Raw genomic sequence first — 27178 nt, forward strand, 5'->3', positions numbered from 1 at the left:
GGGAAAAAAGCATGTGACCCAGGGTCACACACGCACCCCCCTCAGCATCGCACTGCGCCCCCCCCCTCCCCCCAGATAAGATTTATGAATTACATAAAGACATAAAAATATAAAAATAGAGGATAGATTCTGTTGGGTCAACAGATTAGGTCAGACATGAGAAAATCTATCGTGATACAGGACAACAACGGCAAGGCAGGAGCCAAACGATTGCACACCATCAACACGCTGACACTCACCACCTCAACCTCCAGGCGTCCTTGACCACCAGCTCCTTTCATGTCAACCAGGAAGTGCTGCTCTTGGCCAACTTCCACACCTAACACACACACATTTATTATTTTTTTACGCATTTTGTGCTGAAAGGACTCATTCTCTCCTTTATTGGGGGTGTCTTACGTCCGTCCAGATTGTCCACGCCCACGTTATTGAGGTTCAAGGGTTCGGCCACGCCCACCGTGAAGGGGCTCTTTGCGATGGGGTCCCCGCCGAACGTCACTTTGATGGTCATTGGGCCCTGAGCAGATGTACATGTTTAGCCTTGATAGAAACTACAATTATATATTAAAAATACTCAAGTTTCATGTGACCGTTTTAAATGCGGCTGATGTCGTTTGTGCGTATTACCGGGGTGACTGGCGTGTACTTGACGGTGTGCGAGTAGTCGTAGTTGTCAATGATGTCAAAATTATTAACAGGAGATGAGAAGGTAACATCCAGCGGCGCTTTGCCCGCTCCTTTTGTCAGAGCCGTGAAGTGAGTCGGTATTCCGCTTTCCACGCCTGGAAACGAGAATCGCACGTGAACATCATGACAGGAAGTGATGTCATCGTTAGTGTCTTAACTTACCCGTGCGGGCCAATCCGGGGCCTTCGGCTTTGACCTTGGCAGCATCGTGGGAGGGGTCCACGTTCACCAGGAAAGGGCTCTGAGGAACTTCCTGGGTGGAAACGCGCACGTAACGCGTCATGGAAACGCTTCGGAATGAGATCAATTACGTGCAAAAGTTTACACATCCCTGTTCAAATGCTGGGCTCTTTGTTAATAATAAAATGGAGTTGTAGTGTCAATTTTTAAAATCACCCCATAATATTTTTAATAAGGATGTGTATATCTTTTTATATCTAATGCAGATAAATCACAAAATCAATGACAATTTGAGGGACAAGAGCAAATTTTATTTTTTTAAACCATTTACAGCACGCCACTGCTAACTTTTTTTGTAGTATAATAGTGTAGGACTGTTTACATATTTTTTTATTATTTATTATTTTTATTATTATAGATTTTATGTGACCCTAAAAGTATTTTGACGCTGATCTAAAAATATAAATAAATATATATATAAATAAATATATATATATATATATATATATATATATATATATATATATATATATATATATATATATATATATATATTTTTTTTTTTACGAGCACTTCTAGTTTTTGAGATGTTTAATTTTTTTATTTTGTTTAAAAATATGTTCAATACAGATTTTACCCCAAAAAAACATTAATCTAATTTAGTTCTTCACTCCAAAAAATTATTAAATATTACTATAATACATATTATTATTATGAAATAAATTATGAGAAATTTTTTTTGATCAGATATGGAATCTGTGAGAAAAAAATAAAGTAGAAAAGTTTACTGTCATCTGTAATTATTATTTTTTTTTTTTAAACCACTTGACCAGTGAATGAAAATGCTAATTTGACTCATTTCTCACAGCACAAGTGTATAGCTACTTGCTAAGATATACAATGTTTGTTTTTGTTGTACCTTGTCAGTGAAGAGCACTTTGACGGTGAGCTGGCCCGAGGCGGGCGGGATGTACTTGACGGTGAACGTGTCATTGGCGTTAGGGATGATGTCAAAATCCACGTCGGCTTCCCGGTCTCCCACCATGTTGCCGTTACATTTGATGCCCACGCTGACGTCACCTGAGGAAACACGTAACCCCCAAAAAACTTTTAGGAGCCCTGCGGGGGGCACCGACAAGCCCAGGTTAACGTTGGGAAGGTTCATAGGGCCAAGAACGATCGGCATTCCCGACTTGAGAGCAGCCCGGCTTGTTAGTCACGGGAAAGGAATTGCGACGATGACAGGAATGAGTGATTACGTCTGATAACAGAAACGAGTCAAGCGGCCTGGAAAAAGTGCCACGTTTGTGTCTTATTACCATCTCCGGCTCCAGAACAGTCGATGGTGAAATGTGTGGGTTCATTAGCTTTGGGTCCCGTCTTATCCACTCCCGGACCGGACACTTTCACCTCACTCGGGTGGCTGCCTCTTCCCACGTTCACCTAAAGACAAACAACATCTTAGAATTTATTTTTTTGGGTTACATTTGAAAAATATTATGATTAGATTTAGTACTAGTTTCATGCATTATGAGATTCATTTACCCCCTTCAATAAGGTGAGAAGCAAATCAGAAAGAAAATTTTTGATTTCAGACTGTCCCTGAAGCCATCGCTTGACTTAATTCAATGGATTAAATTTGAGAACGTATATGATTGGAAAGGAAATGAAAAATGTTCCAACTTACATACGGGCAGTAATGCATGACTAGTATCGATCCATTTTCAATCAATTTTACTCTCATTCCGTGGTTGTAGTCTAAACGAAACCATGTTTAAAAAAAAAAAAAAAAAACATGCCACAATTCATGTTCAAGCCATTTTATTTTTACAAATGTTTTTACCATAGTAAATTACTATACAATCTGTCATGGCATAAAGATTATAAAAATTCTAGATTACAAAATTCCTACAGAATTGTCATTGAATGGACCGTTCTCTGTTCTTCAGCTTCTGCTTTTTGTCAATCAACAGCTGCCACACCCCGAGGCCGATATTGACTTCGTGTCATCAAGTTCACAGGCCTTGTTCAGTCGTCTGCATTTATAGGCTTTGTTCAAACCGAAATGTTTACAAGTACATGTCCTCTAACCTACTGCCAAGAATGCATTTACAGGTATTGACTTGTCTTCGATTTTCTTTGTTCACTCTGAACTAATAATAAGATCACAGATGTTTTTTGGGTCACCAAGTTATTTGTGCCTCAGATTATGTGCGCACTAAAATCCGTCGCCCCTCCTCTGTGTGAGTCACGATAATGACGGCTTTCTTAGCTTTTGCACTGTTTTTCGAGGGCTCCCGCACTGGCGGCGAGGGGCCGCTGCTTACCCTGAAGGGGCTCCCGGGGACGCTGACTCCTCCCCAGGCCACGGCCACCGTGTGCTTGAGGGCCGAGACGGGCGTGTAGGAGCACGAGTACTGGCTCTCGCTTTTGCTGCGCGCCTTCACCTCCACGGGGAGACCCTCGGCGTCCTGAGAGAAACGAGAGGTTGACGTTCAGCTTGCGCCACCAACCCATACATCATCTATTATTTATCCAACTATCGATCCATCTATACATACATCAATCCATTAATCCATTTATCGTGATTGTAGTTATCCATATCCACTTTTCCATAAACTCCACAGCAATCCATCACTTTATCAATCTATCCATCCACCAATGAATCTATCAATGGAACCCGCTCACCCACCAGTCTATAATCATCAATATATCAATCCGGAAATTATCTGCCTTCATCCATCCATTCGACTACCTGCGCCATGATCTTGAGTGGCCCGTTGCCAGCATCCTTAGCGCTGACGGTGAATTCGGTGGGCTGGTTGACCAGACAGCCGCTCTTCTCCAGCCCAGGCCCAAACGCTTGAACCTGTCAGGTACGTGGCAAAGACATCACATCTCAGTGGGTGGGGCTTATCGATAACGTCAGTTTCCAAGCACAACACATTTCACTGGAGAAAAGAAAAAAAACTCGTCAAACCATCCAACAAATAAATCAAAAAGTCATTATTGTAGTATTTATTGGTCTGTCGTGAGCAAAGATGCATTATTTGTAGTAAATAATCCTTTTCAGAGCAATAAGTGGAATTGGATCTTAGAATTGGGAATCAGCGGTTAATATGGCGCCTGCTCACCTTGTCGGGGTGGTTGCTCTGGCGATCGGGCAGGATGTAGGCCATAAAGGGGCTGTGCTCGATGTCGGCGTCATCGCAGGTGACGTGGACGGCGTACTCGCCCGGCTCGGTGGGCCAGTAGCGGACGTCGCACGAGCCGTCGTTCTGGTCCTCGCATTCGATCTTGGCCTGGGACGGACCCTCGATGGCGAAACCTGATCAGCGATGTGCGCCGGGTCATTTCCATTTAATCACACTTGACATTCTCATTGATTAGGTTTTTATTTTCCGGACTCACCGAGGACTCCCACGTCGCTGCCCACAGACTCCACCACAAAGATGGCAGGTTTAGCCACAACGCCCCCTTCCAGACCGGGACCCCAAGCCCGGATCTGTTGTGATTCCGCTTGTGGACCCACAGCGACCTCGAAGGGACTAAGGATAAAGATGATAAAGATGTCCTTTATTAGTCCCACAATGGGGAAATTTGAAATTTGAGTGTTCATAACAGCTTCTTTCACATGAAGATCACGCAAGATTTCCCACAAGATTACTTTTTGTCGACTGAAAACGACACCACAGCTGCTCAAGCCGCAGGTAAGGGCCAATCACGGTTTACCTGTTTTCTGAAGCTGAGCCATGATTGGCCATTACTAGTGATGTGTAAATGAAGCTTCAAATCTGATTCATGAACCAGTTGTAGTATCTTTGGACTCCTGTAGAAGGCACTCTCTGTTCAACATTGGGCTGACTTGACATTTTTTAAACCCATTATTTAAACCAACAGTGCCATCTACAGGATTCAAAAATATAACAACTGGTTCATGAAGCAAACTTGAAGCTTCATTTTCCCATCCCTAGTCATTAGCCAAGAGGCAAAATTGCCGCTGTACAAAAACGTGTGGATTTTACTGCTTAACTCACATTCCACAAACAATTTTAATCAAAGTTCTCGGTTTCAACTCGTGGAGTTGCATAGAACATATTGTGTAAAGGTCGAGGTGAAGAAAAGTCACCTGGAAATTTGAACTCAATGCCCTAGCTCAGGCCTGAAGCCGTCTGCATATTTAAATCCACGGCAGGTTTTTCCTGCCAGCTCGGCTTCATTAAAGCATTTCCCTTGGAGCCCTTTTGGGGGTTACACGTTTTCAAAGAATCCAGTTTGACACTGAGCAGACTCACAGGGACTTTGAAGCACTTATCGTAAGAATTCACTCAACACACACTTTTTTTTTTTCATCCGCGCATGCTGACTAAAACATACAGACTCCATCACACATGCACGTGTCTCACCTCTTGGGGATATGCTGCCCCCCCCAGGTGATGGAAATGGTGTACTTGCCCGTACTGAGCGGGTAATACTCAAAGGCGTACACTTTGTCCTGATTGGAAATCTGCTTCACGCTCGCCTCGCCACCCTCTGAAACATAACACACAACCGTGTTAGTCATCAGTGCACCATTTACAATAAGAGTGCAGCCAAAACAGGCTGACTCTTTCCTCATGTGTGTCACATTTGAAAAATATCTTTCTTTAGTACTGAGATGTTTCCACTCACTGGGGTCTTTGACGAGAACTTTCAGCTCTCCACTGCCGGCGTTCCTGGTGTCCACCTTGAAGTCGCCCACCTGTTGCACCCTCATACCGGACGCCTGCAGCCCACGACCGGTCGCTCTGCACGTGCCCGGTAGGCAGGCTCACGGATGCAAAAACAAGGAGTGTGATTGGATGTTCTCAAAAAAGGCAAATTGGAATCCACCATATAGTAAGGTTGCCATTTTGCAGAACAGTTGGAATGTGTTAGCGAGTGTGGGTTATCCCGTTTAGTGCCCCATTCGATTAATCGGTTCAACCCAAAATAAAAATCGCTATCTAGTGATTATGGAATGATTATTCCAAACTGAAATGATTAATACTCCCAATCACTATATAGTTAACTCTAGTGCTCAAACACTTAACGATTACTCCACAATCACAAGATAGTCGACTAGGATGGCCGAGTGGTCTAAGGCGCCGCGTTCAGGACCCAGTCTCCCCAGGAGGCCTGGGTTCGAATCTCGAATTTCCCCATTGTGGGACTAATAAAGGCATTTTTTTTTTTTTTTTAGAGGGCTGAAACGATTAATCGAATACTGCCTAATTTAAATAAAGTTGACTCTAGTGCTGAATCCATTAAACAAATTCTCCCTGCTCACTATATAAGAATTCAGAGTGGACATTTTAGTGATGGTCCTCACCAGGTCCAACGTCGACGGTGAAAGGGCTCTTTGGCACAGCGGCGCCCCCGAAGGTGACGGCGAGCGAGTGCAGGCCAACCTGCGTAGGTCGGTAGGTGCAGCGGTACAAGTTGTCGCCTTTGTCCTCCATCATAACCTCCACGCTGTTGTCTCGGCCTTGCGGGTCTTTGATCATCACCGTCACGTCTCCCGCACCGGCGCCTAAAAGTACAAGACCAGAAATGAGTTTTTGTTTATTCTGCGTTGTGTGCATCCATGGTGATGTTTCGGGGAGATACAAAATTATTTTGTTGCCTCATTTTCATGACAAAATATACCTGCGGTGTAGATGTCAAAGTACGTGGGCTTGTTGGCGACATTGCCCACTGGTTCGATCCCCGGACCTTTCAGCGCCACCTTGGAGGGGTCGCCCAGCGCTTTTTCCACGCCCACTTCAAATGGGCTCTTGGGGATGGGCTGGCCCGCAAACAAAACCATCACCTAGACAGATTCGGAACACCTTTAGCATACTCAGCTTGATTCTTCATTAAAAGAAAGAAAAGACGGACAACCTTGTGGGTTCCAACCACTTGAGGCACGTAGGAGACGGCGTACGTCTTCTTGACATCGTTGGGCTCCACCTTGAGCTGAGACACACACACACAAAAAAAAAAAAAAGGACTTCACGTGATTGGAGGAGCTTCCTGGCAATCGTTTGAGGAGGCAGGGAAGCGAGAACGGCGCTTACCTCTTGTCTGGTGCCGTCCGGTTGCTCCAGATAGACGGTCACCGGACCATGCCCGGCACTGAACGTGTCCACTGTGAATACGGCGGGCCGGAGCACCCGGTTACCCGTCGGTTCGATACCTGCACATGAACGGGATTAGAATTTCCAAAAAATGTCAAAAAACAGTCATATTTATGTTTTAAATGAATAGCCCATTCAATTGGCTACCTTTATTTTATTCTACCAAAATATCGGAATCCGATTTGGTCAATGGCAAGCATGGTTACCGTGACGACCGGGAGCGGCACCGGGGCATTGAAACTTGGCGACCGGCTGCTACTTGCATAAATGGAGCGCAATTGTTAAAAAAAATTCAAATGTGTTCTGAGTGTGTCGTGAATCTGGTAACTCCATTACGGGTGTTACTTGTGTTGTTGGTTAGATCATGAGGCCGTGGATTTCCTTCTCAGGATGTCGCGAACAAATGGTAACCTCACTGCTGCGTGTGCGTGCGTGCGTGCGTGTGTTTCGAATGTGTGCGCCCATGTTAGGAGCTCATTGTTCTTGACTCCGCGCTCACTTCCCCTCATTGTAAAGGCACACCAGTTTTTCCAGTTAACTACCAGCTGGAGCTCTGAGGAAGTTTCAGTCTAATTTCCTCTTAAAACAGCCAATTATTTGAGTAAGAAGTGTGAAAATAAGGGTATGCGCCCCCAACGCACAGACAAAGTCATTCAAACCATGCTTGAGCCCACTTGACATATAAAGTCCGGCACATTTGACTTGTTTGGAGTGCTCAGATGTTAATTCAAGTTAGGTCCATACCTGACACCTTGCACAATAAAAAATAAAAAGACTACCTGCAATGTGTTCGCAACAGGAATAAATGATGGCAAGAATTTTGATATAAATAATATTTTTTTTAAAAATAGGTTTCATAACGCCTTGACTAAATTAATGAAATCATACCGTTCGCTGTTATTTCATAACAGCCACCGTCCACAATGGAAAGAAAGAGGAAAGAAATAATCTATAAAGTAAATACGAGTCTAAGGTACATTGTCACGTCGGTTTCAGGATTAATGCTGCTCTCGGCAGTTAGTCACGATACAGTTGACATTGCACAACAGAAATAAGCAACAGCTGGAAACCTGTTGAATAAACAAACAAAAAAAGTCACTGACGCCCGTCGTCACATATGTGTCATGATTGATGATCGCATGCAAATTTTCCAGAGTACAAATCACACAATGACGATTGGAAACAATCCACACAAGTGGCAGCATGAGTGAATTCAAGTATGTGGCGTACCTGGTCCGTAGGCTCGGGCCTTCTTGGGGTTCAGTTTGGGCTTGAGAGGCGCGCCGGGCTTCAGTTTGCCTTTGGGGAACTGCGACAAATATGTCATCACCGACATCTCGTCCACCTGCGGGTCGATGATCTCCTCTGGGGTGATCACCTGCGCGCGCACACACACGAGTGATATACCGAATCCATGCGTGAATAATTGCATGTAATGGGCAAAGACGGTAAAGGAACCTGCGGGATGCCCAGCCAATCGTCAGCCAGTTGCATGGCTTCTGTGGCGTTTTCAACCGGCTTGACTGGATCCCAAGTTTCCCAGTCGGGACACAGGCCTGGAAAAAGAAAACACACACACCGGTTAAAATGTTTCCAGAAGGTTCTTAAGGATGTCAACAATGTTGCAACAGCATACCTGGCGCACAGCCATCTACCAGCGCCCCCAGCGCCTTCCCCGTCCTCCAGTCCTGGTGGAAGTTGGTGATGGGCATGTCAGGGACTTTGTTCTGGATCCAGCCCAGCAAACGCTGCTTGGGAGTCTTGGAGTCGGACTGGAAGGCAAAACTCTGAAATTAGCGGCTGGATGCTAATTCATGAGCTAACGCCACAAAGCAAAGCGAAAGGTGCGTCCTACCTCGTCATCGTCACCCTCCCACATGGGCATGGAGATAGAGTAGTGAAGGATGAGGGTCCACACCAGACCCAGGATTAGCTTCAGGTTCCCATCCACGATGGCTTTAGAGTCTGGACCCAAGAAATCATATTGAATGACTGACTACATTCTGACTTTACTGTGCACTGCGGTTTTGTTAGCATACAAGCATTAGGAGAAGCAATGGAGGATGTAAAAGGGAAAAAAAACAAAAACACAAGTGGGAGAAGAGTAAAAACAACTTCTTGGTACATTTAGCATTACTTTCCTCATTTTCATTTATCAATAGAAAACTTGAGGTGGCCACAGTATGAAAACAAACATTAAACAGGCTAAAGTGGAAATGCTAAAGTAATAGCGCTAACTTAAAGCGGATAAACTAAGAACCCAAACATTATAAAAGCTAAATTTAGCAGAAAGAGCAAATTTAACAGTGTTAAAATACGGTGCTAGCTTTAGGATGCTAAAACAGGAACATCAATATGCAGTGTGCTAACTTAAATATCCTGAAGTAAGAACCATAGCGTTAAGTGGGCTAATCGAAGGACACTGATTTTTTCTTCTCCTTGTTGATCAACTTTCTGTAGCTGGGAAGCAAGGTGTGTTTCACCGATAAGAGGCAGCCATTTTGTGCCCACTCTTCACCTTTACACACAGGCTTATCTCATTCACACACTTTCTCTTTCGTCTCACACATATACACACACACACACACACACACACACTCCCGCCCGATGTGAAGTTACTGTTGTTTCCATAGCAACCGGCCAAACATGGCGGTCAGTGTCGTGTTTAATGGCCTCCAGCCACCTATGTCAACACTTCCTACTGTGTCAAACTAAGCTCGAGTTGGCGGTGCCATGTGGTGAGGCCAACTTTAATGGCTACTGCATGTTGATTGGCACCATGTGCTGCTATAACAAAGTCTCAATTTCTTGCGCCAGTGTGAAAAAGTAAACCACAATGGATTTGTAAAAATACACTGAAAGTGCAACAAGAATGTTCAGAGTGTTTAATACGATCACAGCTTGACATATTCTTGCACTCACTTAGAAGCTAGGTGCGGATGCTAAACGATGTAAACATAACAGGAATTTATTAACGCTAACACAAGGATAATAATAAAGGCTATTACAGAGAGGGTAAAAACGCTAACATAAGGATGCTTACGTAAGAACGCAAAACTCTGATAACGGGGAAGGACACTAAGCTAAGGGTGCTAATATGAGGAAGCTAAAGATGCTAACTCAAGAATGCTACAGTAAAAACAATACATTGTGTCATCTTAGCAACCATCTCTTGGTAATTACGTTTCTTCCAGACACCACGTGTGCATCTGAATACATCATCGCATGTGTGTGTTAATGACAGGGCAGTTTGTGTGTCTGCGTGTATGTTTGTTATGTTTCCTTGGGTCGCTGGCTTGTAACAAGGTGCTAATTTGCGCTAAAATAAGCATCCTAAAGTAAAGGCGCCAACATACGGGTGCTACCGCCGTACTAATGGAGGTTTATTGAGTAATGGCACCCACTCGAGGGTGCTAAAGTTAGCACATCGCTTAAACTAGGACACTAACATAAGGGTGCTACAGTGCAAGTGCTTACTAAGTAGGCGGACGTAAGGACACTAAAATAAGGATGCTCACGGCCAGGGCTCTAAAATAAGGATGTAAGTAACGACTGAAAAAATTAGGACGTGATCATAAGGGTGCCACCATAAGGATGCTGAAGTAACAACACGAACATCAAGAAGCTGTTTAATGCTTACGGCACGTTCAAACAGCATTCGAAACTTACGACACTATCAAATCATTCTAATAGGGCACAAGCATAAGGATCCTAAAATGCAGATACGAATAAATCACTATTAAAATAAGCAGCAATGGTGTCTACTTCAGGAGGCTAAAAGTGTGCTAAACCAAGCAACAGTTTCAAATGAGTTACTTTAGTGAAAGTGAGAAAAAGATCAGGTAACTCAATAGGAAGTTCAGCTACCGTGTGTGCGTGCGTGTGCATGTGTGTCTTGACTATTTACACGCACGCACGCTCCACAAGAGTGACATCATCCATGTAACTCCCCAACCCCCAATTCTACCACAACACCCCACTAACATGCATGCACACACGAACAAATGGTTCAGAAAACACAAACCCAGAAACACTCATTTTCATCGCAGACAATGACAAAGTGTTAGTGCAATGGCATCACTTAATGACTGTCCCATATTTACGGTAGCTTAAATAAATAAATAAATAATCCATAAGGAAACTTGCGAGTGTGCGACAAGATGCTAATATAAGGATGCTAAATTCAGCATGATAACATACTGAAGACAAGAATTGTCATGTAAAGATGCCACACAAAAAGGACAGTGAGCGAAAATGCAAATATCAGGTGGCTAAAGAAAGACAATTTAGGAAGCCAATGTCAGAAAGCCATGGGATAATAAAGTAAAGAAATTACCAAACAAATTCTGAAATATGGACACAAATATATGTACATCTGCCGAAGGATGTTTAAGTATGCACGCCAACTTATAAAATGGAGTGAGGACGCCAACTGGAACACTAAAAGACTATGATATACGTTTATTTCACCAGTTTGTCGTTTTAGCTAAAAGTACTGCCAAAAAAGAAAAGTCCAGACACTCACACAGTGCCATTTGTGTGTAGCTTCAAGTGAACTTTAGACAGTCACACCTGAAAGCGCTCGCCGTGTTACACAATCAGTGTGGCAACAACAGAAATCTCCAACACATCAAATCCATAAATCAATGACACACACAAAAAAAAAAAAAAAAGGCTTGAGCGAATTTGTCTTGAACCAAAACCTGACTGCGTGTTTGTCGCTGTCACCGCACGTTGTTGCTAAAACACGTGCGGTGTTTAGACTTTCAACAAGCAGGTCACACAAAAGAATATTAGTAAGAACAAAATTCTTTTAAAATGATCTTTTTCACACTTTTAATTATTTAATGTTGTGTGTCTCAACTTCATTTTGTTTGGCAATTTGAATTGATAATGACATTTTTCAGTGTCTTACAAGTTCCTTTGGGTTTCTATTTTTGTGTTCTTTTACAAATCATGTTCTGTCACTCGAGCCAGGACGGAGCCTCATTATATTGTTGCAATACACCAGAGGGATCTGTGAAATAAATCACTGTCATAAATCCAGTTGCAACGTAGAGATCGACATTGATGAGCCTCGCAGGATCGCCAAGACGATGTGCTAAAAGCCCAGCAGGAAGTGAAGTATAAACCAAACTTGGGCGCTTTTATGACTCACGCCGTTAACAATGTCTCAGTTGGCCGCACAAAGTCCGTCGTGACTCAGTGATGTAGACATGCTACCAAAGATGAACTTTACAGTCGCAATGACCCCATTGCACATTTTACACTACAAGGGAGTGAAATCAAACAGCCAATTAGAGGCTTTGTCTTGCCACGTTGCCTTGACGACGAGGCAAGGTGCTACTCTGACCTTGAACGTCATCTTGGCGAGCGTCTGCGCGCGGAACGAGGTACACATTTGATGTCATTTTCAGTCGACAGCACGTGCAAAAAAGCATTTTTATATTAAATAAATAATAAATATGTATTGCTACACTAAAGTAAATGTATTAACTTGTAGATTCTTATATAAGGACGCGAATATAAAAATGATAAAAGAAACAGTGCTCAAGTTAAAGGAACTGACTGACTTAAAGAAGGCTAAAGTTGGACACTACCATATGAGAAAGACTTCATCGGCTGTCATTGGGCGGGAAAATGTCGGCTTTAGCCAATCAGATGTCAGCCAGCCCCGCCTTTCTGCTAATCTTTTTCTATCTCACCACCTTTGAGGCTATGCTACTGCCTGGAAGTATGTTATTTTGCAGGTCGCCTTCGTCCCTTCGTTCTGTGTTTGAGTGTTAAACAACTTGTGTGTTGTCGATTATTGCTATTATTACTATTATTGTATAAAGTGTACACACCCAAGGCAAATAATTCAACCATGATGCAACACATCCGCCTCCAGGAGTGAATGACAACACCCTTTTTCACACATTTGCGCACAGAGATTTCGCAAAGCCAGATTGCTTGACAGTTTCTCTGTTGTCGATCCAACAGCGACAAACCAAACCACATGCGACCCCCCTCCCTTTTTTTTTACCCGGCCCTTCTTTAAAGTGTTGAATTGTGAAAAGTCGTAGCCAACATGAATGCATCACAAACAGGCAGTCACTGAGCCCGAGTGAAAAATATATTGGACCCATTCAAAGATGACGACAGGTTTTATAAAATGTGATGACAGAGCGTGCGTGCGTGCGACTCTTCATCACCTCCTCATCCTCTCATCTTGGAGGTGAAATATGTGACACATTCACATGGAAAATATCTTTAGAAGTTATAATGTTAGCGTGGAACACACTCAGTCTGACACACATTCAATCATACACGCACATTCTCATTCAAATATACTCTCACTGACTCGCACACGCACACGCACACAACTGCTTGGTTGGGCTTGTCGCAAGAAGCACATTTCCGATTTTAATTGGCTAGCTTGTCGATGGTCATCACACTGAAATTAACAAAGCACTCTGCTGTCTAAATGTTCGCTCGAGGGCTTGGACAAAGTCACTAAACATAGCGACAAAGTCGCTCAAACGGCACCAATCTCGGTGCTTTTGCAAACTGGGGCCTCTTCGTTCGCAGCTATGTTGTTAGCGTAAGCGAAGCATGTCAGCGCGCTTTGAAGCAGCTAAAAATAGTCAATTAAAAACAAATTCATCTCTAAAATCATGGCTCGCCCAGTGCTACCACTTTGATAATTAACAAAGAAAAGAGAAATTGTATAAGACAAAACGACAAGCTTTGTTGTTTGGAAAGTGACATTTGTCTTTTCACCAATCAGTATGCTATACTTTGATGAGCCTTGCCGCTTTGGGTAGCGGATCACACCGGTAGCTAAACCCACAAAAATGTAAAACGTAATGTACAAACTACAATTTACTGAGACATCAGCATGATATTAAAAAAAATGAATAGAAGGATCCACCTCAGCATAAAAATGGCAAGAAATATGAAAAACAGAAGCGACTCTTCCAAACTAAACAAATCAGTACTGTTTTTTTCGAGACCGCAAAGCTGCAAATATCCTCTCCAGCTCCCTAAGGGCAAAATTTGACCACACGTGTTTACTATTTGTGTGTGTCGAGGGAAAACACACATTTGTAACTTGCAACAATCTTCTTTTTTGTCTGGCAGGAAACTTTAAAGAAATAGAATCCTCATTCGTACAAAAAAAGAATTAATGAATCAAATATCCATTTGAAGCTGGGGTCTCATTTTACAAGCCCAACAGAATATCAAACATTCTAAAGGATCACGTCTTATGTTCTCGCCACAAACGTCATATTTGAGATCTTACAAAGCGTAGTTGTGCAATCCAAGACTGCCGATTAAAAGACCAAAATCAGCTGCTTCAAAAGACATCCAAAACAACCACCATGTGATTGAAATAATTTTAATAAAACGCGTGTGATTGAAAACTTGCTTTATTTGTCAATGGACTTCGGTGGTGGACCAAAAAAACTAAATGAAAGGCGGCTCCACTCAGGCAAACGCGCCGAGAGGTGAACCGAACAACAAGCGAGGGTGACCTGGCGACTGGCGGCTCACCCGGGCAGACTTTCATGGAAGCCTCCCCGCCCCCGGGAGAACTTTCTGGAGCGTTCCACCACGCAGAATGAACTTACCAATGGAGACGAGCTTGATGTTCTGGTTGTCCAGGAACTCGAGCGCCACCGAGACGTTCTCCAACTTCATCTGCCTGAAGTTGGGCCTTGGGTGGAAGCGGCGGTGCATCTTCTGGCGGCTGAGCACCTCCAGCAGGGCGATGAGCCGCAGGCCGTCGCCCAGGTCCAGCTGCAGGTCCACGATCCGCTTGTTGACGCACTTGAGGTGCTCGTTGATCCAGCGCGTAAAGGTGTTCTGCTGGATCTTCTTCCACGGCGCGTCCTCCGCCAGGTCCTTCTCCGTGGTGGGCATCTTACTTCGGACCGCGGGCACACTGGCTGGCTAAGCGGGCCGCTGCGCGGTGCTGAACCCTCGGCAAAAGGACGCCTAGACTCGGTCTGAACTTTCCTGTTGGATCCAAGCCGGAGTGACTGGCTTGGCCGGGTGCGTTCACGAGTCGTTTTCTAAAAGTCGGAATTTGCGAACTTCAGCCGTTAGTTTGAGTAAGCGGGTTCGTTTGGGGGACAACGCGATGATTTTGGAGCGTTTGTTGGTCGGAGGTTTAACAGCCTGACGGGGCTTGTAAGTCACGACTAGGCTTTGTGACGAATTCGCGCACGTTTGTCTTAACGCCTTTGAGCTGATTGATTCGATTTTGTGTCCAATTTCGAGGCGAGACTTTGAAGGCAACACCATTTAAGGATGACGTCGGGGCTTGCGGGCAGAGATTGTCTATTGATAAAATGAAGTAACACTATTCTTAAAGGTTTCTGTATACGTAGGTCTCACACACCCCCGTGAAAGAGTTTTTAGTGATGAGGACTTATTTTTTTAAATTTAGCAAATATAGTTGACTTTGCGTTTATATATAAAACATTTTAAAAGGACCATCTTATAATATATATAATAAGCTAATTTCATGTTGACATCAATATATCCTTGGCTTTTTTATGTATTTTGTTTACTAGATTTAATGACTTGTTCATTATTGGTTTACATCGATGTTTATAATTTAAAACGTTCAATCTGCATGTAATTACCATTTATCAAATGAGACTTGGAGTTTTTTTAAAATAAACTTAAACGCAATCTCGTAATTGTCAAGCCAGTGAAATAAATTGAAACGTGATTTCATATAACTCATGAACTTACACATGAAATTTTATTATACTTTATATACTTTCATTTGATTCAAATGTGTAATAATCGCTGGATGTGAAATTTAATGTAATCGGAATTCAGATTTTTACATTTCATTTTCAACGTCAACAATTCAAGAAACTTTTATATTCTTAAGTATAAATGAAACCAGAATTTTAAATTATACTAGCAATAAAATTACATTCATTTAAATGTAAAATTAACTTGAATCTTTGTCTCACTGGCTTCAAGTTGTAATTTTAATTCACAAAATAAGTCTTTACATTGTCAACAAATTGCTTCAAATGGACTTTACCGCTTGTTCAGTGACTTTCAAGTCAATTCAGCGATTTCGTGTCTCACACACACACACACAAACTGTTGCGTGATCACTGTCGTCTGTAAAGATGTTGACAACAGATGCATTGAGTGACCTCACTTAATACGCCCCTGCAGGTCTGGGCAGGTGTTTTAGATGTCTTGCTCATCTGTCATGAAAGGACTCACACGTGCGCTCAAGACTGTTGCCCCGTCTTATTGACGTTTCCCACAGATGTTTTGGGCCTTGAACACATTACAGTGATTTATTTTTTTGGGGCAAACTGTCAAAAAGAATCGTGACACAGACGTGGTGGGTCAGCTTGCTACAACTTTATTCCAAACATTTTCTCTGCACATTTTATTATATATATATATATATATATATATATATATATTTATATATATTTATATATATATATATATATTTATATATATTTATATATACCTCAGCAACCCATCTACACCCCCCCCCATCCACGTGGTTAACAGCACATCTTTAACAAAATAGTTCTAGTAGCACATCATTCAATAGCATTTTCATTTATTTTACAAATTTCTCTCGCTCTCTCCGCGTACTGTAGTGTTTCTCGCGATAATTGTTCCTTTATTTTCTTCTTTTCAAACACATATGTGACGAGACACTACACAGTGACACATGGCGCTACACAACCCCCCGCACGGGCACACACACACCGTGTGCAATAAAAAAAAAAAAAAAAGTTAAGTGGCCGCGTGCATGCTAAGGTGCTACGGCTAAAGGTCCTTTTGTTGACATGAAATTTGGCGTTAGATTTTGGAGGCAAGTTGACATGAAGTTTACACAAAGCTGATGTCAATTTGACAAAATGGACAGGAAGTCGGAAGATGACGTGACGTTGACAAAAGAGGCAAGAAAGTGGCTACGAAGCTAACATGAAACTGAGAAACTAAAATTTCACGTGAATTTAAGAGGAAGTTGAAAAGGTTAAAGTGAAGTTGGCAGGAGTTGATTCAAGAAAGTTGATCAACTTGACAGTACGTTGCCAAATTTAATGAGGTTTTCAGAAAGTTGACAAACGATGACTTAAGATGACATGAAGTTGACAAACTTGACGTTGACAAACATGGCAAGATGACAAAAGTTGCAGTTGTCACAAGTTGACAAAAAATGGCATCGTCGAGAAGAATTAGAAAATTGTTGACAAAATGACAAACTTGATATTAGCTTGAAAAAATTGACAAGTTAACGAGAATTTGCCTGACAAACATTGACGTTAAAATCAACAAACTTGAGTTTAAGATGAAAAAATTTGGCTGCAAATTGACAAAGACAACAAGAAGTTGGCAGAAAGTTGACACGTCTTTGACATACTTGACAGGAAGCTGGCAGGACACTCATGAAGTTGAGAAAATTGACGTTATGTTGGCAGCAAGTTTTGACGACGCGCCGACATTAGTTGACTGGAAGTGGACAGACCGTTGACAAAGGCGAAAGGAAGTTGACAAAAAAAAAAAGACAAATTCGAAGTTGGCAGGAAGTTGACAGTGTTGACAAACCTGGCAATTGAAAAACCTGACGAAAGTTTCAGCGCGTTGCCATAACAGCTGAACTTGGAAAAAACGCTGACAAGAAGTTGACAAGTGAACACATGCTTGACACAATTCCATTTCAAGTTGGCCGCAAGTTCACAAGATGAAAAAGTTGATGTTAATGTATGAAAAGTTGAGCGCAGGTGACAGAGAAATTGACAAAGTGAACGTGGAGTCAACGTGGAATTAATCATGTTGACAAAGGTCAGAGGAAATTGAATTTTTTTTCTATTGAAGATTCAAGCGTGAAAAATGGTCACAAACGGCACAACACCAACACTGACACACAGGTGAGTGGTTTTTGTGTGTGTGCGTGCGTGCGTGCGTGAGGTTGCGTGCACATACACGCACACAAATATTCCGTGTTAAGTTACATTAAGAGGCACTTTGACCCCCCTTTTGTGTGCCCTCATTTAACATAAAAAATACTTTTTTTTAACCATATATGATAATTTGGTTTCAAGTTTCAAAACCTCTCCCCAGCTCCCTCTGAAAGAAATTCAACAACAGAGAAAAAGCACAAAAAAAAAACCAGGCGGCCATTTTAGACGTCGTTAAACATGGCCAACTTCAAGCAGAGCCGAGCTTCCACAAATGAATTCAAACGATGTAAAACATGACAACCAATCACCAACCAACATGTTTTGTACCTTTTTCTTGCCTTTTATTGGGAAAAATATTTTTGTGGTTCAGATGACGGTAGTGTTGGTAACCAAAATGATATTTTTTTTTCCCTTATGGCATGCGAAATGTTATGTATATACAAACATCGGACAACGGCAAAGCTGATTATATGGATTGGGTAGAATGTTGTTGCCGTAAAAAAAAAAATATGTATATCAACAAATGACATTTCTGTGTGTGTTAATTTTTATTTAATTGTATTTAATTAAATCGGAAAGAAAACCTTCTTTTGTATTAGCACTTGGGTCACCAACCAAAACCATGTGTCTCGAAAATGTTTTGTTTTTCAATTTTAGAGGGTTTTCACAATAACAGAAAAAAAATAAGCAACAGTAAAATGACTTATCGGATAGGACAAGACACCAAACTTAAGTTACAAAAGTGACAGACAAACGTCAACGGGGCTAATTCTTTTTCTCATGTGGAAGCTCGGTTCACTTGATGGCAATTTGCCGAAAACAAATGAAAAACAAAAAACAAAAACACCACAGCTGAGAGAGAGCACCGATTATTTAAAAACGACAAAAACAAAAAAAAATAAACTAAACTCCCCGCCGCTCGACAAAATGAACCTGTGAGAAACCACAACCTTTTATATTCCCTCTACAATTATGTACAATTTGACTTTATACAAGTGAAGCAGGGGTGCACTGCTCAAACCACGCACGTACGAGTGTGTGTGTCTGTTTGTGTCTATGTGTGTGTGCATATATGCTCTGTTCTTTAGAATTGTGTGGCACCATCATGAAGGTCCCACCTTTATCACAGGACAATGTCGGGCTGACACAAGAAACCCCCAATAAACCACGTGCGTGCGTGCGTGCGTATACGCGAGACCGAGTGCTTTAGGCCGAGCTGCTCTTGGAGAGGTTGGGGTAGATGATGGCTGCCGTCACGGCGACCATCACTGCGATGACCGGCATCCAGGGGCTCCAGCCGCCCTGTTGACAGAGACAAAACGCGCACACACACACGCACGCACAAAAAAATCACAGTCACACAGATACATAAACACACGTACACAAAATAACACCACCAAAAAGAACCACATTGACATGCACACAGACACACGCATGCAGTGTTCCAAACGCAAACGTGCATAAAGGGGGACACATGCACAAAGAATCAAACAGAAAAATATGGATACGCACACACAGACACAAAGACGTGCACAAACCCACACAAGCACCCAAACGCATAAATGTACACACACACGCCCACACACACCCCCAGAGAGAGAGCGAACACAAACATGTGCGGACAGACACATACACAAGAAGACAGACACACCCACATGCAGATGCACACAGTAACACACACAACCAACCATGGACACACACAAGTAAACGCAAACGTGCACACACATACAGACGCAAAAAACATACACGCACACACACACACAACAAAGATTTTGAGGTTAGCAGGTTGCACGTGGTGGCAATCTTCCCGAAATTGGAGAGAAGGAGGGAAAGAAAAAGTGTTAGCGTAACATTCAAAGACCCTCAAAGTGCACAAGCTTGTCTTTGCTTTCTGGTTCCAATTGTAAACGCGCAGATTTAAAGACGTCTTGTGACAACAAACAAAAGCAGAGCATGAGTCATATTGAATCTTGTCTGGACCAGTCACGTCTGACGACACATCCTGATGATGTCATCGCGTCGCAGATGAGCAAGCACGCCAAGCTATAAATTGCCTACACGCCTTACAAAACAATCACCTGAGAAAATATGGACACATTAATGCCGCACCTTCTCAAATGTCACAAAATCACATTACCTTTGAAAAACATGGAGTGTCTTGCTCATGTATTTTTTTTCTTGCACAAATGACAATGTTATTGAGCAAAAAATTTTGTTGTTCGATTGTAAATTCTGACTCTCGTAATATGACTTAACATAATATTAACTTAACTCTCGTCAAGTTTAAAACTCATACCCATAAATATATTTCTCTCGTAGATACGATTTTTTTTTTAATCATTAATTTTTTCTTGTATCTTCAAACTTGAAAAAAATTGTAATAAGATTCAATCCCCATAAAAATAAGTCATAAAAGTACAACTTATGCCATACTGTGGACTTCATTAACGTTAAAAGATTATACGGCTAAAAAAAATCATTTCCACTTGGAAATAAAATTATTTTTGTAAAATTACCTATTTTTTTCATTTCATTTTTTGCCATAATAGTGTTTCTTAATTCTGGTAATACTAGAACTTAAACCTCATAAAATAAATCTTTAATTTTCATCAAAATAGCACTATTATTGTAAAACTGACACTTTTAATCATATAATTAATTAATCGTGTTAATTCTAAAACTGAAATTATATTCTCAAAAATAAAGTTTTATTGCTGCATTGATGCACTTTTTTTGTGTTGTGTGAAAATCAAGACTTTATTCCTGTAAAATGACAACTTTTTTCTTAGGACTTTGGTTTTTTTTCCCCCCTTTTTGTGACAATACAAGCTGTGTACCTTGAGGGTCTGCGTGCATATGAAAATAGAAAGCATTTTAAAAAGGCAAAAACAGTGAAATGGATTGGAAAACAAATCCAAGCGGAGACGTAAAGCAGGCGCATGCGTGAGACAAAAGAAGCCGACCGAGGGAGCAGCGGAGACGGGCAAAGGACAAAATGGAACTCGGCTCCTTTCAGACACACCTTGGTGGTTAAAAAAGCCAAATGCATTGCTAAGAGCTATTCAACAACAGGAGCATCTTTTTGGGTTGGCGGTCTTGAGGAGCAGAGTTCCGAGCGTGCGATGTGTTCAGGAACACTCGCATATGTGCGGCATCGGGATGAGGAAAACAATGGAAAGAAAATGTCCTCTTGGGAGTTCAGGGCCAAACATGACGTTCGGCAAAAGAAGATTCAAGCTGTCATGTGAGTAGAGTTAAAAAAAATTTTTTTAAAAAGTCATAAAATGGGTGTTTTTAAATGCCTCACAATTCAGAACATTTTCACATCCCACAGAAAGCGAGAAAGAGGAACCACGTTTATCGCCCCTTTCACACTGCAAAGATGAAAAAGCGACACAGACACGGAATGGAAGAACAAAGTCAAGCCGGAAATGTTCTGCCAGCTGGGAGGTCGTATCAGAGGCGGGACTGCACCTGTGTGAAAGGGAGTCGTGTCCCGCTCCTTTTGCATTAAAAGCAACTGTCACAACAACTATTTTAGACGACAAAACAGACGATGATGTCACCTAATTGCACAAAGTTGCAGCATTATCCCATTTCGCTGGGTTCTGTATATCTGAATTAAACACCATTAAATCTCTGCGTGAAAGAGAAGACAAAAAGTGTGTAGCACCTCTCACACAGAGATTGCGCAAAATTGCAGGCCTATCAGTATTGTAAGAATTTTGCAGCATCTCTGTGTGAACGGTGGAGAGACTTGCCTCTTTCATATAGAGACTCAGCAGAATTGGTACATCAGATCCACTGTTCTCTGGTGCGACAACTTAGCGGGGTCTCTGTGTGAATAGTCAAAAGCAAGCCAGAGAGACAGAGAGAGAGAGAGAGAGAAAGAAAAAGAGAAAGAGAGACAGAGCGAGAGAGACCGAGAGAAAGTGAGAGCTTTCACAGAGTTTCTGCAGAGCTGACATCAGATCTACTGGAATGACTGCTCTAGTGCAGCAATTTGTCCGAATCTCTGTATGAAAGTGTCTAACGGTAGAGAGAGAAAAATTGCATTTAGTTGGCGTTTCACACAGACTCCAGCAAAATGATGTAAAATAGTGGTTGGGCAATTGGTTTCAGCGAAATGGTGCAAATTAATTTCCCCCCCAGCATTCAAGAGAACATAAGAGCCGGCCCGCCTCTGTTGCGCCGTCAATACACCCTCAGGCGGCAGAAAATTGCCGAGAAGACGTGATCCAACCAACCCCGTGTCAGCGATCTGCAAAAGAGGCGGGGTGAAAAACACCGCCTTTAACAGACAGTTTCCAAAAGGGGCCGGACGTGAGACAGACGGCGGCATAGGGGGGGGGGGGGGGGGGGGGGGGACACACACATATCGGCGTGTACCTTTCTACCACAACTGGCCGAAACACCAGTAGAGCAGAGCCAGGACAAGACCCATGAATATGGCGTGGGCAGGCTGCAGTATGGATGGCTATTGGAGGGGGGGGGGGGGATAGGGTGGGGCAGGGAGGGGCGGGGGGGGGGGGCAATGGGGTTTCAGGGAGGAGAGGGATAAGAAGAAATCAGCCAGCAAATCAAAACGAACACAGGAGTACGCAGCAGCGGTGGCGAGGGAGGGGGGGGGGGGTCAGAAAAAGGGGGGTGGTGAAGGAACGGGTGTGCAAAACAACGCCTGTCAATCATGACAACACCACTTCCTCCACAAAATTCATTACCTCACTCATGAAGGCTTACGGATCAGATCGGGAAATTTTTTTAAACCTCTATTCACTGGCCGGCTATTAATGCTAGCTAGTACGCCGCTAACAATAAGCGCAAAAATATGACCGGGACAGGTAGCGTAGTTGCGGTTCAGCATCAGCAGAGTCATCTATTCACATATTTTGTTTTTTTCCATCCAAATTGTATTTAATAGTTTTGTTTTTTAGCTTTATAACACCACCTGTTACTTCGCCATGCAGCTATCTTGTGAAAACGCCGGATGGAGACTTGCACAAAACGGACATATGGTAATAATTGACAAATAAATGATGTCAGCGCGAGAGCTGTTTGTTTATCTGGCCGCGTGATTGTGTTTATCCGAGCTAAACATCCTGATGTGGGGTCGGAAGAGGAGGAAGCGGAAGGGCAGGGGCGGGGTCAAACTAACGTCTGCTTTGCATCAGCCGAGGCGAGGCCGTGAGGTAGCAGCACGTCACTTGGGCTGAGCGCACGCTGACACGCTACTATGATTGCTCTGTGTGTGTGTGTGTGGGTGTGTGTGTGTGTGTGTGTGTGTGGTGCGGCAATCACACGGCGGCGGTCATGATTATTGTTGCGTATGATTGGGTTCAAGGTTTTCTACTTCAGTGGTACCTCCAAACCTGCAAATTCTAAGCGCCGCCAAGTTCTGGGTCCCATCTTTGGCCCGATTTTCTTCCCACTTTGGTCAGTTTTAGTCGAAGTTGTATGATTGTCATGTTGCCTTTTTGGTTTTAGCTGTATGTGAGTCACATTTTTATCACATAATTTGTCAGATTCGTCTGTTTTATCACCCAATTTCAGTTTTTTGCTGTATTTTTTGCCCGTCTGACAATTGTGGGCTCTTTTTGTTGTTTCTTTAATTTTTTTCCAATTTTGGTCACTTTTTTTTCCCTGTTGTTTTTTTTTTTTTTTTACCTTTTTCATCGCCCCAGTTTTTTTTTTAAGCTTTTAGATTGTTAGACGCATTTTCTGTACTTTTGTTAGATTTTGGTGTATTTGGCAACCCCCAATTATTTTTACTTTTAAACAATTTTTGTTTACATTTTGCTCAAGAGTAGCTAAAAGTCTTATGATGGACTCCGGAATCCATTCTTTCACAAATAATAAAATATAATACATTGATATTATATTTTAATAGAGTACATTTTGTATTATATATTCAATAATATGATAAATCATATAATCTGGGTTTGAATTTAATTTTGAAATGCCAGACAGCGTCATGGAACACAACACGGACAACCTTCAGGAGGTACCACTGTACTTGGGTTTCCTGGATGTCCACAAGACAAAAACAGACACAAACACACACGCACATACATACACGCCGGGGTTTTTGCTGCAAATTAACAACATAATAAACAGCAGGGAAACATCAAGAAGCAAACCCAAAAAAAGAGCTGCGAATGATGGATTTTCTTTCCCCGTTTGCACCTTCATAGCGAGTGTGCGTGTGAGTGCGGGCGTGTGCACTCACAGAGCCGTTCTTGTCCTGCAGCAACTTCAGGTTGCTCCTGCACTGCTCCAACTCCTGGTGAATGTTCGTCTTCTCCTGCTCCGTTCTCTCGTAGCGCTGACGGAGGTCCGACAGCTGCGACCGCGTGTCTTCATACTGCGACACACACCCACGCCGGTTATACGCACGTTAACGCGTCCCGTCAAAGTTGAGACTTGACAGCCGGTGTGCACCTCTTTCTGCAGAGTGTGCGTGCGGTCCTGGGCTTGATCCAGCTGGTTCTTTAGCCTGCTCTCATCCTGCAGGTGCCGGTTCTCGAGAGAACCCAGCTTGCCCTGCAGAACCTCTTCCCGCTTCTCCAGGGACTCCAGACTGCTGCTGAGGACCAGACTCTGAGCCTTGGTGCTGCAGAAAGACACCAAAAGCAAAAAAGGTCACTTTTAGCTCAATCAAGTCATTTGCAAAAAAGATCTAAACAGATCAAAGCACTCTTTTTGTGTGTTTGTGTGGCGAACAGTAACAAAGGGAACCAAAAGAACCGGTGTAAACAACTCCAAGATCTTCATAGCTAAACATAAGTCTAGTCTGTCATCAAATCCAATTGAGACGCAAAACATTACATCCCAATTTGGAAAGGTCCCCTCTCGTCAAATGGACCGCGGCGAGTCCGTGTACCTGCACAGTTCGGCCTCCAGGCAGTGCAGTTTCTTCGTGAGAGTTGTCCTCTCTTCCCTCAAGCCGTCACAGTCCTGCTGCAAAGACGCACACCGCTGCTGCAGTGTCGCACATTCCACTAGGACAATGGAAGACACACTTGTTTAGACTCAAACTTTGTGAAGCAACCTTTTATATATCTCAAATTAAAAAAAATTCACCATACAAATTAATTGAAATGGCATTAATCCATTTCACCTGCGCCAAAAAACATTTATAATGCATTAGTTGCTCAGTAAGCCAAAGTAATGTTAGTTGTTCTTTGCAGAGGATAAAGAATATGCCTCTAAGTGTTGTTCGAATATTGACAGTAAACTTGAACAGCTTGAAGCCTCGTTCAGTGCACAAAACAAGATGTTGACAATGGCTGGTTTGAGGAGGCTTATTTCACGTTTTAATGCGTTTGACTGTCTCGTACCCTGCAGCTGACTGGTGTTGTTGCGTTGCAGCTGCTGCTGCGCAAAGTCATCCTGCAGCCGGCCGATCTCCTCCTCGTACTTGGCGGCCGTGCTCCTCCAGCGCTCCAGCTCGCAGCGCACACTGCCCAGGTCCTCCTGCAGGGCGGCGATGTCCCGCTCTCGCTCGGTCGTGGCCGACTCCACGGCGTGCCGCAGGACGAGGATCTGTGGTGTGTGTGTGTATGGGGTGTGAATTATTATGTGAGGAGGCGCGACAAACGCTGGGAAGGTTACCTCCTCCTGGGCGGAGTAGAGATCCTCTCTGGTACTGCAGATGGTGTTCTCCCTCTGCTCCCTCAGAGCCTCCATGTCGGCCTGCAGCTTCCCAAGCTGAGCTATACGATGCACAAAATATACAAAACCGAAGTTGAACCAAATTCAGCAGAGCAACGGCATACCATGGACCATAACGAATTTTACTTTTGAACATTTTGGTTTTTAATATAATATATTTTTCCCATATTTTGAAAAAAAATTCTAGTTTTTTTTTTTTTTCCAATTTCCATTATTTCCCACAATGGGATTTCCACTTTAACAAGTTGTACAGAATGTGCGTGCATGCGGAAGTACTAACTCTGCAGGTACTGGATCTGTTTAGTCGACTCCTCCGTCTGGTGAGAGTTGTTCCTCCTCTCCTCCTCCAGCAAAGCTAAAGACAAGCATCATTATTATTACATTCTTTAGAATAGGCTCGAATACAGTTCATTATTATTTTTTATTTTATTTTACCTTGAAGCTCTAGACATCTCTGTTTGCCGGTGTTGGCTAATTCCTGAGCCTCCAGAAGCTCCCTGTGGAGATGGTGGATCACCTGCTCCGTGTCGCAGGGCTCCAAGCCAGCCCGATGCAACTCGGCTACAAAAAAAAAAAAAGCAAAGAAGCAAACCAAATTTATTTATTTATTACTACTACTACTACTTCTACTATAGTGGTTACTTTAGAGCAAAGAGTTGATTGACTCTGGATTACAAGCCTCGCTTTTTCATGAGAACAATACAAATGAGTGCACGTTGCCATGGTTACCTTTCAGCAGAGCTACTCTGTTGAGCGGTTCGTTGAGCTCCTGGTCATCCATGTTGCCGTCTGAAACAACGTTTCCATTCATGTTTTTGCCACTCAAAAATGTGTTATTCTTTTATTCGGTGCTATATAGATAAAGATACACTGTTCAAGTCAAGAAAAGAAAATCTTTTCTAGGCATACGGTGTAAAATACAAACTTTGCAACAATCGAACGATATGGATTGAATTCGTTTGGCTGACCTGATGTGTCGTCGCTGCTGCGGTCTTTGCTGGGACTCAGCGTATCCGACATGTCAGACTCTTTGGCATCCATCTGGTTTCCTGCGGGCACGCACGCATGCACAGCAAAGTCAAGCTATGAAATGGAATTTCTATCCAGCCATCCATTGTCGGAAGCTTTAATTTAGGTCTCCACTAGCCAGTTTGATGGACATCATTATAAGCATTAACGTAAGAGTGAATGTCCACCAGAAAGATTTTGTACGGATTGTGAAGATCTTTGCATGTCCGGGAGGAGCCAAGCTTAGCCCATGTTGTCTCTGTCAGCAGAAGTTGTCTTTGCTGTTATGTGTGTGTTTTCTAAATAAAATCATCTGTAAGCCATTTTAAGGGTAATATAAGTTATAAATTATATTTAAATGCATCAATTACTATACTGGTGATTTTTCACTAGCATTGGATTACTGTACATCCACAGACGTTGAAGTCATCTAATTATGTGATTGCAGGAACAGCGATGTTTACCTTTGAGTCGATCCGGGCTGGTCAGAATATCGTCGTCATCTGTCGTCTGGTTGTTCTGCAGGTGAGCGTCTAATACACACGCACA

The 27178-nt window shown here is 42.7% G+C and overlaps 2 protein-coding genes across 13 annotated transcripts in view; both read right to left on the reverse strand.

Annotated features, from left to right (window-relative positions):
* The window catches only part of flnba (filamin B a), a 29084-nt gene extending 13848 nt beyond the window's left edge, over positions 1 to 15236 (reverse strand). For both annotated transcript variants that reach the window (XM_088308346.1, XM_088308345.1), the window contains exons 1-21: positions 14618 to 15236; positions 8860 to 8969; positions 8641 to 8776; positions 8463 to 8560; positions 8235 to 8382; positions 6945 to 7063; positions 6769 to 6843; positions 6535 to 6697; positions 6218 to 6418; positions 5539 to 5676; positions 5274 to 5400; positions 4279 to 4415; positions 4002 to 4195; positions 3623 to 3736; positions 3195 to 3338; positions 2187 to 2310; positions 1787 to 1947; positions 850 to 940; positions 628 to 782; positions 400 to 517; positions 240 to 319 (exon numbers count right to left, since the gene is read on the reverse strand). In XM_088308346.1, coding sequence (XP_088164472.1) covers positions 240 to 319; positions 400 to 517; positions 628 to 782; positions 850 to 940; positions 1787 to 1947; positions 2187 to 2310; positions 3195 to 3338; positions 3623 to 3736; positions 4002 to 4195; positions 4279 to 4415; positions 5274 to 5400; positions 5539 to 5676; positions 6218 to 6418; positions 6535 to 6697; positions 6769 to 6843; positions 6945 to 7063; positions 8235 to 8382; positions 8463 to 8560; positions 8641 to 8776; positions 8860 to 8969; positions 14618 to 14909 — 2925 coding nt within the window. In that variant the 5' untranslated portion in view covers positions 14910 to 15236. The remainder of the gene's footprint in view (positions 1 to 239; positions 320 to 399; positions 518 to 627; positions 783 to 849; positions 941 to 1786; positions 1948 to 2186; positions 2311 to 3194; positions 3339 to 3622; positions 3737 to 4001; positions 4196 to 4278; positions 4416 to 5273; positions 5401 to 5538; positions 5677 to 6217; positions 6419 to 6534; positions 6698 to 6768; positions 6844 to 6944; positions 7064 to 8234; positions 8383 to 8462; positions 8561 to 8640; positions 8777 to 8859; positions 8970 to 14617) is intronic.
* Positions 15237 to 16366: 1130 nt separating this feature from the next.
* slmapa (sarcolemma associated protein a) overlaps positions 16367 to 27178 on the reverse strand; it is a 30061-nt gene continuing 19249 nt past the window's right edge. For 8 of the 11 annotated variants that reach the window (XM_088308584.1, XM_088308580.1, XM_088308576.1 and 5 more), the window contains 10 exons: positions 27094 to 27162; positions 26590 to 26670; positions 26351 to 26410; positions 26057 to 26182; positions 25902 to 25976; positions 25288 to 25662; positions 24831 to 24948; positions 24389 to 24560; positions 24177 to 24311; positions 16367 to 19252 (listed from right to left, as the gene is read on the reverse strand). In XM_088308584.1, the coding sequence (XP_088164710.1) occupies positions 19157 to 19252; positions 24177 to 24311; positions 24389 to 24560; positions 24831 to 24948; positions 25288 to 25662; positions 25902 to 25976; positions 26057 to 26182; positions 26351 to 26410; positions 26590 to 26670; positions 27094 to 27162 (1307 nt within the window). In that variant the 3' untranslated portion in view covers positions 16367 to 19156. Of the gene's footprint in view, positions 19253 to 22197; positions 22212 to 22339; positions 22428 to 24176; positions 24312 to 24388; positions 24561 to 24830; positions 24949 to 25287; positions 25663 to 25901; positions 25977 to 26056; positions 26183 to 26350; positions 26411 to 26589; positions 26671 to 27093; positions 27163 to 27178 lie in introns of all 11 variants that reach the window. The other 3 variants (XM_088308579.1, XM_088308578.1, XM_088308577.1) reach the window with 3 other exon arrangements.

The sequence above is a fragment of the Idiotropiscis lumnitzeri genome, chromosome 11 (assembly GCF_059441095.1).
Source record: "Idiotropiscis lumnitzeri isolate Australia: NSW breed Sydney's pygmy pipehorse chromosome 11, RoL_Ilum_1.0, whole genome shotgun sequence".
In the NCBI taxonomy this organism is placed as follows: Eukaryota; Metazoa; Chordata; class Actinopteri; order Syngnathiformes; family Syngnathidae; genus Idiotropiscis; species Idiotropiscis lumnitzeri.